The 13,514-nt window shown below is 42.2% G+C and overlaps 2 protein-coding genes across 2 annotated transcripts in view; one reads left to right on the top strand and one right to left on the bottom strand.

Moving 5' to 3' along the window:
- Window positions 1-13,514, bottom strand: part of dhx58 (DEXH (Asp-Glu-X-His) box polypeptide 58) — a 375,030-nt gene that overhangs the window by 106,171 nt on the left and 255,345 nt on the right. The window lies entirely within an intron of this gene.
- Window positions 2,360-4,125, top strand: LOC132472709 (interferon alpha-like). The gene is made up of 5 exons (XM_060072434.1): window positions 2,360-2,614; window positions 2,764-2,841; window positions 3,011-3,160; window positions 3,606-3,695; window positions 3,903-4,125. Exons 1-5 carry the CDS (start codon window positions 2,483-2,485, stop codon window positions 3,996-3,998), a joined length of 546 nt encoding a protein of 181 aa, XP_059928417.1. The 5' UTR covers window positions 2,360-2,482; the 3' UTR covers window positions 3,999-4,125.

Here is a 13,514-nt window from a genome sequence, read left to right as displayed (position 1 = left end):
GTGTGTGTGTGCGTGTGCGCGCGTGTGTGCGTGTGCATGTGCGTGCGTGCGTGTGTGTGTGTGTGTGTGTGTGTGTGTGTGTGCGTGTGCGTGTGCGTGTGCGTGTGCGTGTGCGTGTGTGTGTGTGTGTGTGTGTGTGTGTGTGTGTGTGTGTGTGTGTGTGTGTGTGTGTGTGTGTGTGTGTAAATTCGGTGCCAACTAAGCGGTGATTTGATATTTTTACCATATCTTTAAATAGCGTCACCATCGAAGACCACAGTTGCTGAGATTTCTTTTCGGCTTTCGTTTTCGATTATCCTTTTATCGAGTGGGGCATTTCAGACGCGTATATCCGGTTTTTGGCTTTGATTCCTTTTTATTTTGCTCTTACGTTATTTTATGAATGGGTAAATGGGAAATGCCAACTCCGTTGGCACAGAAATGCCTGAAGCAGCTTTAGGTAGAGAGAGAAAAGGGAAGAGAAAGTGAAAAGAGTTAATGTCTTTCCGGTGTCTTGCGCAAGCACTACCGAATGTCTGCAATGCATAATAGGCCTAATAATAATAATAATAATAATAATAATAATAATAATGCTAATTATTATTATTATCGTTACATTTATAAAAAATATGATCATTATTATAATTGTAATGATAATAATTATTACATATACAAGTATAATAATGATAATAATGATAAATAAATACATCATTATTATCATTATTATAATTGGTAACACTTTATAATAAGGTGGCATAATAAATAGCGAACTAGTCATTACCTAACCCTTTGTTAATATTTGTGAATTGTTACTAAAATTTCAATGAGTTACGGAGAAGGGGTGGGATTAAATAAGTGTAAACTTCTTCCCACTCCCTTTCGAAAATGTTACAATTATCAAGTATTTATCATTTATGTATCTAATTATGCTTTCTATTTTGTTTAACATCATTAATGTGTATTTGGCACTTACCACAGTGTCGGTGGTTAGGGTTAGGGTTAGGGTCGTGTGTCAGGGTTAGGGCCGTGTGTTATGGTTAGGGTTAGGGTTAGGGTCGTGTGTTAGGGTTAGGGTCGTGTGTCAGGGTTAGGGCCGTGTGTTATGGTTAGGGTTAGGGTTAGGGTCGTGTGTTAGGGTTAGGGTTAGGGTTACGGTCGTGTGTTAGGGTTATGCAAACAACTAATATTTAATAAATGATGAAAAAAAACTATTAACTTGTGCCAAATATATATTTTAGTAACAATTAACAAATATTAACGGGTTAGTTAATGACTAGTTTGCTATTTATTATGGCACCTTATTATAAAGTGTTACTTTATAAGGATATATATATATACACATATATATATATATATAGAAAGTAAATAATGACGATCTTGACAAACCTTGCCTAGGCCTATAACTTTTTTCAAGCGCACCACTGCAAAACAGACAAAAAGCAGACTGACAGACAGATAGAAGGGCAGCCAGGCAGAGAAACGGACAAGAAAGCTAACAGATTCACAGAAAATATAAAATATATACTATTTTTTTAAATAATAGAACATGTGTAGAATGGGAAAATGATCGGATGCTAAGGTCAGGAGCAGATGCTTTGTTACTATGGTCACTGTGCGAGGTTCATCAAACAGGTTTAGACCCTGCAACCTAGTCTATTGAATTCAAACCAACAAACCACACTATTAGTGTGTCTATTAGCTTCAAACCTTCAATCTACTGGTTCATTGGATTCAAACCCACAACCTACTGCTTAACTTTAATCAGTATGCATATATATATATATATATATATATATATATATATATTATCAATATATAGATATATTATCAATGGTGTACAGTTGAGGATGGCTGGATTTCAAGTAATATCGGCCAAGACTGACTTATTCTGTTATATTAATGCATGTATGACCCTCGATTGGATTTAAACCCCACAACATCCCGATTCATATGGTATATCAACAAACTAAACTGATATTTCACAAGGGCTCCCCCTTAATACCAGCCAAAAACATTGAATCAAAAATCGTAACAAATCCTTTAATAATGGATGCATACCCCAAAAACATGCTGCCAATCTATTGTGGTTACGGTCAACCCCCCAAACACCTATTCTGCCGTTTAACCCCAACATCCTCCTAGTTTGTTTAACGAGAATCAAAGCCTCAAAACTAACGGAACAGATGAATTGTGTGTGGTTAAACCACTCACCAACCCACCAGAGGTTTATTATTGGACAACCTGGCCTGTTGTGGTCAATGTAACCACGTCACCTGTAAAACCAAAAGAAATGGGAAATTTCTGAAAGTGTCTTTATAAGTGACAGACATCTTCAAACAAACTTCAGACAATAGAGAGATAGAATAGAAGATACTACAACAGAGAACAACATCCATAAAGTTATTTTGTGATTAACTTTGTTAGCCAGATCAATTGCGGTGCTTTAGTTGACTACAGGTTCTCAAGTGGTTAGTTATTTTGTGTAGTTCTTGTAGCAGTCAGAATGTGGCCTGTCTTCGTGTCTTTGGTTGTTCTGTGCTGGACAGGCGTTGTCCAGTCCTCCTCGGATTGTCCCTGGAACCAGTTTCATCTTGGCCGCATCAACAACAAGATCATCCTCCTTCTGGAAAACATGGTGAGAAAGAGAGAGAGACTGCACATGCATGCATGCAGATGCACCACTGACACTCCTGTAATCAATTCATTGTCTCTCTCTCTCTCTCTCTCTCTCTTTCTCTGTTTGTTCTGTGTCTCTCTCTCTCTCTCCCTGTGTCTTGCTCTCAGGGAGGATATTTACCTGTGCAGTGTATGGAAAAACAGACTCTCCATTTTTTCCCAGAAAACATCTTCACTGATGCTGAGGTAAACTCTGTCAACCTAGCTGGCCCCTCTCTCATCTGACGTCTACACACACTCACTTCATCTGTGATCTCCCCTCATCTCTTCTCTCCTCATCTCATCTCCTCTACAGTTTGATTTATCCTCTATTCACCTCTCCTCTCAACACCTATCTTCTCTTCTTCTTTTACAGGAGGACTCAATCCCACTGCTTGTCCTGCAAACAGGGCAGCTGTTCATCAATGTGTTTGGGGGCAATATGAGCTCCTTGTCATGGAATACGGAGAAAGTGCAGCTCTTGAGGAACCACGTTTTCCGCCAAACCACCCAGCTACAGCAATGTGTAGGTTCCAGTCCCTCTGTGTCTGACAGCAAAATATATAACCAACGGATGGGGCATAGATTAAATATGGCTAGATGTTCTGAATTGCTATTTAGTTTTTAGGTTTGAATCCCCATGCTTTTAAGTAGCTTGTGGGCATTAAAAAGTGCTCAGTGGAGTTTGGAGTATAATTCCTGTCAATCGATTGGCACTATTTTGCCTGATGAAAAGATCAGTAGGTGTTGTGTTTGAATCTAAAATAGCAGTAGGTTTCAAGTTTGAGTCATGGGTCAGTAGGTTGTGGTTTTGTATCCAATAGATCATTAGAAGTTGAGTATGGGTCTTAATCCAATGGTTTAGTAGGCAGTGTGTGTGAATCCAATATATCAGTAAGTTGAGGGTCTGGGTCTTAATCAAATGGATCAGTAGGTTGTGTGTTTGATTCCTGATGAATGGGATTTTGCAGGTGAACCAGGATGGTGTGACGGACACAGTAACCACAGTACCGGCCTTGGCCTCCTTTTCTGATCAGCTGACTGCCTTACACACTCAGGAGGTTCATATATTATATTATACTTTTGAATAACTGTGCTCTGCCTATCTCTGTCTATCTGTATGTCTGTCTGTTTCTCTTCATGGATTTTTGATTTTTTTTCCTCTCTGTCTTTCTATCTGTTTGACATTCAGTAGTGTGCTTTATGTTCAATCCTATCTATCTCTCCACCTCTCTTCACTGACCAGAACTTGCTCTTCTGTCTTGCAGGAATGTTCTTGGGAATTGATACGTTCCGAGTTCCAATATGCTTTCAAGCAACTCAAAGCCTATCTGGACAAAAGAGGGAGACCACACTCCAAATAGCATGACAAAATATTAATAATAATTATTTTTATGAATATATTATTTATATGTTTATGAATGTGAGTTTGTGATTGTATGTGTGTGAGAGCAAGTGTCATTATACTATATGTTATATTATACTTATTTAAATCCGATTTATTTATTCCATTACGGATGTTTTATTTATTTTTTCTTATTTATTAATGTCAAATAAAATATTTTAAATTCTAAGTTTCTGTTCCTGAACCTTAGTTTCCATTAGATGGCGCCATTGTCTCCAGAATCACTTTGGTTAAGTTTCACCTGCAATTGCTAGTGGGTTCAGAGAGGGTCATGAATTGTAGTGCTACCCAGGTCTACCGAAACAAAGAGCAGTGCACGCAAGTTAACAGTGCCCTGAGTAAGAATAATTAGAACATGACGATGGAGAAAAGTACCAAAGACCGAGTTTTTGACCAACAATTAGTCTAAGCAATATCCGAAACATGCAACGGAAAAGGACAGGGCCTGTCTCTATCGAAAGACCCTCCTTCTCTATCCCTTGCGCTGAGTACAAGATGAATGGATCAAAAAATGGTCAAATTCCACTGGTGAATACAATCTCTGGCCACTTTGGGTCCACACTCTCTGTCAATAATAGTGTAGCCTAGTTACAGCCTGGATTGTGAAGTGTGGCCTAAGGACAGCCTTAATTACCTTTAGATGGACCAAGTTGTCAAATGCTTAGTCAAGTTCATTGACACTGTGTACAACGAATCAATGAGAACACGATGACGAACATGATTCATGCTTGTGTGGATTACATATAAGCTCACAACTTGAACACACCTACGACCTTATCGGATGGAATTAATAACTTAATAATGGAAGGTGTGCACATTATCACAAATCATCATCATTTGTTAGAGTCCAACAATGGAAGGGTAGGATAGGAAGTGTAGGGTAGGACCTGCTATAACAATGTACACATCGGCCTAATGCTTTTTCTTCACAGGAAGAAGGTAGGGCAAAACAACCTTAACAACTTTGACACAATATGGAACAAACAGAGTTTATATCAAATCCTGTACACATTGCTTATGAACATGACACGTTGTGAAATCCAACAAATACAAAATAAAAACAATTTAAGCATGCCAACTGACTACCGCTAGCGTATCCCTCGTTACACCCTTGGGGGGGGGGGGGGGCTCGCGTTTATTCGGCTCAGCTGCTTCGAGACGTGTTTTATGATCCACATGCCAGTCTGGGATCCTCTCCACCCAGGATGGTAGAACCAGGCATATTTCCACATGAACGGTAGTGAAGGGAAATAAGAGTATCCTTGTAGCAAGCAGTTGTTATATTTGCACTGGATGTCTTTGGTTGGTGAGTTGGTGGTGTCGGACTAAACTTGGTCTGGGGACACAATGTCAGTTCGGTTGTATGATAAAGAACTATAACCTCATGAGGGTTCGCATGAGGACCTTCCTTAGTCTCCCTCTGGACCATCTCAGATGGAGATGGGAGTAAGAGGACATTCCTTTGGTTGATTATATACGGTCCTTCCTTTGAACTCTTGCGACGCTGAGGAAAGGAGAGAACAAAAAGGAAACACGTTGTTCGTCATTTACTTCCTTGTTTGATGAATGTCGTGTCGAGGTCTCGGCCGGGACGAGGTGCTCTGCAAACCAGATGCGTGATCCACGCCCGGCTCGTTACGTGTCTAAGAGGAGGGTGGGAGAGGGGGAGATGGAGCAGACATGCAAAGGCATGCATAATTCACAGGGACATCCCGATGAGGAAATATCTGCCTCATGCACGCAGCTATAAACAGGAAGGACATTGTTCTATTAAAGAACAAAGGCTTGTCCCAGCCTTAAAACACTATCTCATATCGATCATATCCCCCTAGATGACGATTGAGGCGGCGGGGACGCAAACTCTCCTAAAGAACGGCTTGTTGGTGATTTCTCTGAATCATTTAGCACCAGCCGTGTAGCAGAGAAGAGTTGAGAGCCAAATGTGGGGCAGCAGGCCTATTACTTTATGCATCTCTGCATCTCTGTTAGACACGGCCTGTTTTTACTACACGCTCTCTCCATCTCTCCCTATCTTGTGTCTTTCTGTACCTCTCTCCATCTACATCTCTATCTCCAACTTTCTCTGTCTCTACATCAGTCTTTTCATTCTTGCATTTTCTATCTCTCTATCTCTCTCTCTCTCTATCACATAATCTCTCTGGGCCTATCATATCTCCCTCTCTTTATAGTCCCATCCCTCTCTCTATCACCCCGTCTCTCTCCACCTCTCTCTCTCTGTCTTTCTCTATCACTGTCTTCTCTGTTTCACTCTTCAATATACCTCAATCTCCCTCATCTCTGTCAACTCTTTCAATTGAGAAATGAGGTGAGAGGTCTCTCAGCTCTCTGTGCTATTTTTCACATGTATTTTGTCACGGAACAGTTTGCCACACCCAACAGCCTTATCTACTTGATCTCTGGGCTGAACAACAGAACAGGTGGCTGTCAATCAGGGCCGTTGCACCAAGTCCTGGGCCCCTATACAAGAGGTACTGATGGGCCCCCCTGCGGGGGGGGGGGGGGGGGGGGGGGGGGGGGGCGGGGGGGGTACTGTGAACTGGTAATTATTTTTTTTTGTTTTTGTTTTTTTGTGGGCCCCCCCTGGGCTGTGGGCCCCTAGAATCGTCATCACCTTTCACCCCTTTACGACGGCCCTGCTGTCAATATTTCCTAAAATTACCCATTTCTTCGACCACTTGATAAGTTGTGTTGCATCCGCGAACGCTCATCTAGGTCGTTTTTTAACAAATAACCAATTCTGTTGGTAAGGTTGGAGTACAGGGTGACCTTACAGTATGGACTAGAAAAGGTCTGTCCGTTGATTGGCAGCATGTCAATCAATTTATTAATCAAAGCACCTTTCAAAATGCTTTAAACATCATAATACTGTTTTGTCCTCAATTGGTAAAAAAAACATTAAGGAATCATCAAGATTCTTGTCCGTACAATCGACTGTGAGTTCCAGCTAATAGTACCTCCATGCTTCTCCCCCAATATGTTTTCATTTCTGGCCATCCTTGTTATCGTCAGAGCAGCCCTCGGTCTCGGCCTTGGCCTGGTCTTTTTCTCTGTTGCCGGAAGAAGAACACATGCAGAGCCCCTAAGCATCACTGTGTTTGTTTTCAATCCCCAATGTCCACTACCTTACTACCTACTCATTTATGATATTCATCCAAACATTTAATCGTGCCACTGCTCAAGCATCTTCTATAGAGCAGTGGTTGCTAACGTTCTTGGCCGAGGGCCCACTGTTCCAACAATAAATCAAATGAACGACAAGTTAACCTCTTAAACCCGAGCGCCCCCTGGGGCGCTGGTTAACTTGTCCTAATGCATATATTTTGATGCGCAATTTTTGCAATAGGCATATGCTATTTCACACATGACAGATTGTCCAAAAATTCCCATGGACAGCGGCTTATCAACATTATCAAGTCAACATGTTTCAGCTTGTTATCCTTGCTGAAAGCTGTGCTAGGACCATGCATGGAATTCCAATCACTTTCCCGCCCCACCTTGACGTCCCTCAAGGCCCAAGGGTGCCGTGTCAGACAGGCTGGGAGCCATTGTTAGATGGCAAAATAATCCATGGTACGGCTAGGTCATTATCAGCAACACTTTAGCAATCGAATTATCGGCTCTGAAACAACTCTCTTCATTCCGTGCTGTGGGCTCCGTTGTTAAGTACCTGCCCTCTTAATCGACACGCTACTGCTCTGCACAAACCTTACAGTGCTAATCGACTAATGGATCATATCAATAATGCACAGCGTGTCCACCTTTTTAGATTATTCTATCCATCTCTGTTTCTATCCTTCACACATTCTCTCATTCAACCTTGTTCTCACTGATTAACATATTTTATATTCAGATACATGTGGCTTTACTAGTGAGTTAGCCTCTTAATTTCACTGTATTAATTATTGCTATACTACAAACATTGCGTAGGGAACTTATTCAATCGCATACATATTCAAATGCACAACAACCTCCAAAACTAAAGTCAATGAAGCCCTCACTGTGTCAACAGAAAATTAAGTTCATATGAGATTTTGTTTCCTTTTCGTTGTGCAATTGGAGAAGGATGAGTGTCTACGTGCATGTGTAGTGTGAACCAGGCCCATGCTCCCTGGTGTGGGTAACAAATATGGTTAAAATAAAAAAAACAATGGGGAAATACTAGCGGTTTAGTCTGGGACAGTCTAGTTGTTGGGGCGTTTAATCCTCTAATGTCTTCATTCTACCTTTGTAGGCATCCAAGAGCAAGATGCCATAAACATTACCTGCCTCTGAATGACATGAATATGCATTCACTGTAATTGGCTTTGGACAAAAGCGCCAGGTAAATGACAAACTGTAAATACTCACGGCTTGATCTTGTTGGAGAATTTCTGACGCAGAACGAGGGCGATGGTGCCGAGGACCATCATGGTGGTGCACATGGTTTTGAGTGTGAAGGAGGAGCTACCCTCCTTGGCTCACACCTCGACTAGGGTCAGGGGTTCAGACCTGGGCCCCAAGCTAACTCTGAACTTGACTGATGGGCTACCCTGGTGGGTGCTGTTGATTGTAAAACACAGAGTCTGTGTTGTAACCCGGCAAGTCTATTCCTGTCTCTCGCTCTCTCTTACTCCCTGGCCATGCTCCACCGAGAAGATTAGCCTATGGGATTACCTTGGATCAAGCGAGGTTGTTGTGTGTGTGGGTGCGTGCCTGTAAGTGTCTGTGTGTCTGTGCGCTCATGCGTTCTGGGGTGTTTGTTAATAGAAGTAACAATCCCCTTCAGATAATAGTGCTTCGGTTGAAGTGGTTCAGCAAAAGTAAACATATTCATTGACTTGATGTAAAATACACAAGAGTTAAAAATAGTCAATTAGAATAGCCATCCAGTCAAAATAACCTTCACTACATGCAGCAGGGGTAGGATACGTGTAATCGCGAGTAATCAAGACAAAGCGCCTCGATACCGTTCTTACATGACATGAATCAAAGTCATTTAATCACGTTGTTTTTTTCCTCTGTGTGCATGTGTTTGTGCATATTTGTGTATGTGTGTGTGTGTGTGTGCGCGCGCGCGCACGTGTGTGTGTGTGTGTGTGTGTGTGTGTGTGTGTGTTTGTGTGTGTGTGTGTTGCTAAACTTGTTGACTGTTAAACTTGTTGACTATTTATTGACTGTTCTCAAAGCAAGCCCCAACTGGTATTGTTACCACAGTAGAGGACTCAGAGACAGATTTGCCAAAAAATCACAGAAGCAGTGAAGACAAACTTCAACATCATCTAGAAATGAAGTGGTTGTTGATCGAGTCACATGAAGCTTGCAAATTACTGTCAGTAATTGACATGTGTGTATGTGCCTAAACGGTAGCTCAATGAGTTTCCTCGACCCAACTGGCGTAGGAACTTAGATGGCCGCTAGGAATAAAGGATCATTCCCTGGTCTTTCACACTGTTGTGTTCAGAAGCTTCCACATGAACCACCAAACACCCATATCAGATCAAATACCAAGCACAAGAGGAAATCTAACTGAGATGTTATTGACCCCACGTGGTCCTGAGGGGGAAAACGCAGACGAGAAAGGATGGAGGAAAATCAGGCAGAAACACATCAATTGCACATCGTGCTTAAATGTAGGAAATGTATCTATGTATCACAACCCTGACAGTACAATTCAGTTTTCTTTTGTTATGCTGTCTTGCACTCTGGATAACATTGTTTGCTCAATGACTAAACATTGAGCCAACCCCTACCTGCACCTTAATGACAATATAAATTCACTGTCCGTCACTTTTGGGGTTGAAGGCTGCTGTAGCCTGTAAATCAATCAATAACACTGCAAAGCCTAACATAGTCATTAGGAATATGTAAATTCAGAGTGAGATAAAAACGAGTGCTTTAGTGCTAACACATTATCATCGTCATTATCATCATGATTTCCCGCTAGGCGCAGTAGTTGCCATGGGGCGGTCCTGCTTGAATCTGTTGTCCAGAAGTTGCAGGAACTGTGTTCTCTCTTCATCACCATTCTTCTTGCCTGCTGAACATCAATGTCCAGCAGCCTCTTTATCCGAGTCCAATTCTTTCTTTGCGTCCTCAGGTCAATTATAACCTGTTTTTGTAGATCGCTGTTGTCCAGACTACATACATGACCTCCTCTTAGACGATGTAGATGTGGGTGTGGTGTAGTAGCCCACTTTTTGTAAAATATATTTTTCTAAATTGTTCTCATCAGGGAGTGGGCATCAATAACTACAATCCGGTGGTCTGATTCGAAATTGGCTGACTTTGCATAGGGTATCTGCATTTCTTGGTAGCAAGTTTGACACACTATTTGGCCATTAAAGCGAATCCAAGATCTGCATTAAAAGACCACCTATCCTATTTTAACTAGTCGCAAATATTGTGTAGATTATATAAAATACATTTCCAGCAGCAATGATCTTATAAGATGGGGGGTCTTTTTTCATCTTTTGCATGGCCTTGGCCGTTGCTGAGTGTTCAGTAGAAGGTTGCCTTGGTGGAGGGGGCGAATTACTCTGTGGGGCAATAGCAGCTGTATAATGCTAGTTTCACCGCATTCACCTTTACCCTAACCATGGTTAGTCTGCCCTGAATAATGTGCTTGACGTCTAATAGTACGACATGTGGGTCAAGTAGTCCTGCTTGTGCAACCTTCATATCCTTCTACACCAAGCGCCAAACTCTTAGCACATCGTCCTTAAAGCAGATTTCCCCTCTCTGTCAGACTTCTCGCATACAAGTTCTGCCAATCTCTTGCAGTGTGCTACACAGTCCGCCAGTTTACTTTCACACTTGCGCTTTACTTACATTAATGTTCCTGAGCTGAAATGTATTGAGCTGTTTCGCTCCATTGGTAATGTATTGGAATAAATCAATGCATCTCACTTAAATATTAAAGCTATACTAAACAATATATCAAAATGATATATCACACATATCCCACTAATCAGGATCTTCACACTTAAAGGTGCCATGACATGCCACCAGGTGTGGTGTGATTAGCCGTTACAAGCCGTTTTTGAAATCTGCCCCTTATGACATCACAGCGTGTCCACCTAGATGTGTACTGGATAGATCAGTCTACCAGCCTACCCAGTGGACTGTAGCAAACGTTGCTCATCCATCTGGCACACATCTAGGTGGACACGCCCACCTGTGATGTCATAAGGGGCAGATTTCCATAACGGCTTGCAACTGCTAATCAAACCACACCTGGTGGCATGTCATGGGACCTTTAATCAGGTAGAAGACAATCAGATTGATTGCCTTTTATTAGGTCTACTTACTCCAGAAAGCAAGAGGCTGCTTCACCTTCCGGCCTCATTGCTCCGTTAGCTCGCCCGACCACAAGGTCAGGCGACCCAGGGTGTACCTTTCACCCAAGGTGACGGAGGTGGAGCTGACTTGAGTGTGAGTAGCGATTAGACTTTACAGGACTTATGATTGCCCGGTAAAACTAGCAATATTGTAATAATATAGAGAGTTGCGAATCAAAACCTCAAACACCCCAACAAAAAAAACGAATTATTGGAAAGTGTTAGTTATGCTTATAGGCCCTTGCTGTGGCTCAAAGGCATGTGGGTTATAGGAAGCATAGCATAGCACTCTTTTGTGTAGCGTAGCTAAACCTGCTATCCTTAGTCAGTGCCTTAGTCAGCAGCAACCAATGGAAATTGAATGATGCTACTAGCAACCTGCAACGCTTGACGCTAGGCTGGTCAACTCAGAATTATAGGTTGGAAATTCAGGTATCATTTCGGAGCTCAGACTTGATGTTAGTAACAACATAAGATATGTTGAACTTCGTCAATGGGTAAATAAAAGTGTTTGTGGATATTTTAAAACATAGTTTAATGCGTAATAATGCAATGTGTTCATGTGTAATATGTGGAATTCAACAGCTGAAGTCGGAAACTCAGAGTTGAAACTACCAAAGTTTCAAGTTGTCTTGAACACGGTATCAGTTCCCCCCACATTGCTTGCGCTTTAAAATAAGGCCCTTAAAATTCAGAAAGTTGGTGTTTTTATTTGTCTGTTGTGAAGGTTAGAATATTATTTCAAAAATCTTTTACAATGATTGTTGACAAAAGGCAATAGAGAACAGTTGTTATAATGTATATTAGGGTGCATCAAAAAACACAATTCTTGAATTTTGATATGGCTGGGTGCTATAAGTGTTCCAATATATGTAGAAACAACATATGCAAAATATTTTTCCAGTACATGATGATTTAGGGGGGCCACCACACATCCGTTTTTGTTGGATAAAGTGGTTAACAGTGCTCAATGGTCGCCATGGAGATCTGAGGTAAACAATACTACATCTTAAGAAAACTGAGGTGATCTTTCTGTTTGAGGTGATCTTTCTGTGTTGGGTATGCAATATTACACGTTACTATCATATCTGTAGTTGTGTCATTGTGTCATCAAGTTGTATTAATAGGTATTGGCACACACAAGCGTGCCACAAGATGGTAGACTTAGTCAATGCTAACAACAAGCTGCTGAAAATCTCCCTGGCCATGGAGTGAAGACTTGATGTCACATTTCCGTTGTGGCCTTCAAAGGTCGAAAACCTGATTGATAACCCAGAAGACCTAGCTTTCTTGGCCAGCATGAAGACTGACAGAGTGGCCACATTTGGTGTATTGGACAAAAAGCTGCAGCTCAAGGTGAAGCAGTGAGAGGAGCGTCAAGGTGCAGCTGCAGCCAAACAGCCGGCTGTGTAAAGGAGCTGGAGGAGATGACGGCAATGTCAAGCTTGGAGTCGGAGAGTGATGAGGAGTCAGAGGAGGATACTGACACAGTCTTTCCACCATCTGAGCCATCCCACAAGCATAAGAAGACTGGAACAAACGTCTTAATTCCACCTGACTTCCTTAGCCGACCAAGTGTCGTGTCATTGGCTACAAGGTTGAGGATGTCACCAATGCAACAGGCTGCATTCACACGTGGCCTTGTTGCAGTGTCAGGCGGTGAATGTAGACTCTCTCTGCATCTTACGAAACAGCTCACCGAGCAAGACGCAAAGAGCTGGAGACAATCAGTGAGGAACAGCACAAGCAGTGGACACCAAGTTAACACCGATGCTCAGCAATGTGCGCCAGGTGGAGGAGCGTCTTACAGTGGTTGGAAATGCAGAGCGGCTGAAACTGCTTGGTGTCCCGGCGATAAGAATTAGACCAATGAGGCATGTGGAGTGATCATTGCCCGGTTGACATGCAAGTTGCTGCAGGACTGGTGGTGCGCTGACCAGGTTGGCAACATGGTCTTTGACACCATTACCTCAAACACTGGCCATCTCACAGCAGCCTGCATTGCCATACAGCTCTCACTGGGCCAACCACAGCTTTGTTCTGGGTGCCGGCACCACATTGGTGAGGTCCTCCTGAACCAGGTTTTCACAGACCTGAAGGTGGAGACATCATGCTCGCCAGAGGTTACCTTGTTCACA

This window comes from Gadus macrocephalus, chromosome 2, assembly GCF_031168955.1.
Source record: "Gadus macrocephalus chromosome 2, ASM3116895v1".
Lineage (NCBI taxonomy): Eukaryota > Metazoa > Chordata > Actinopteri > Gadiformes > Gadidae > Gadus > Gadus macrocephalus.
This window is presented reverse-complemented; position numbering and strand designations above follow the sequence as displayed.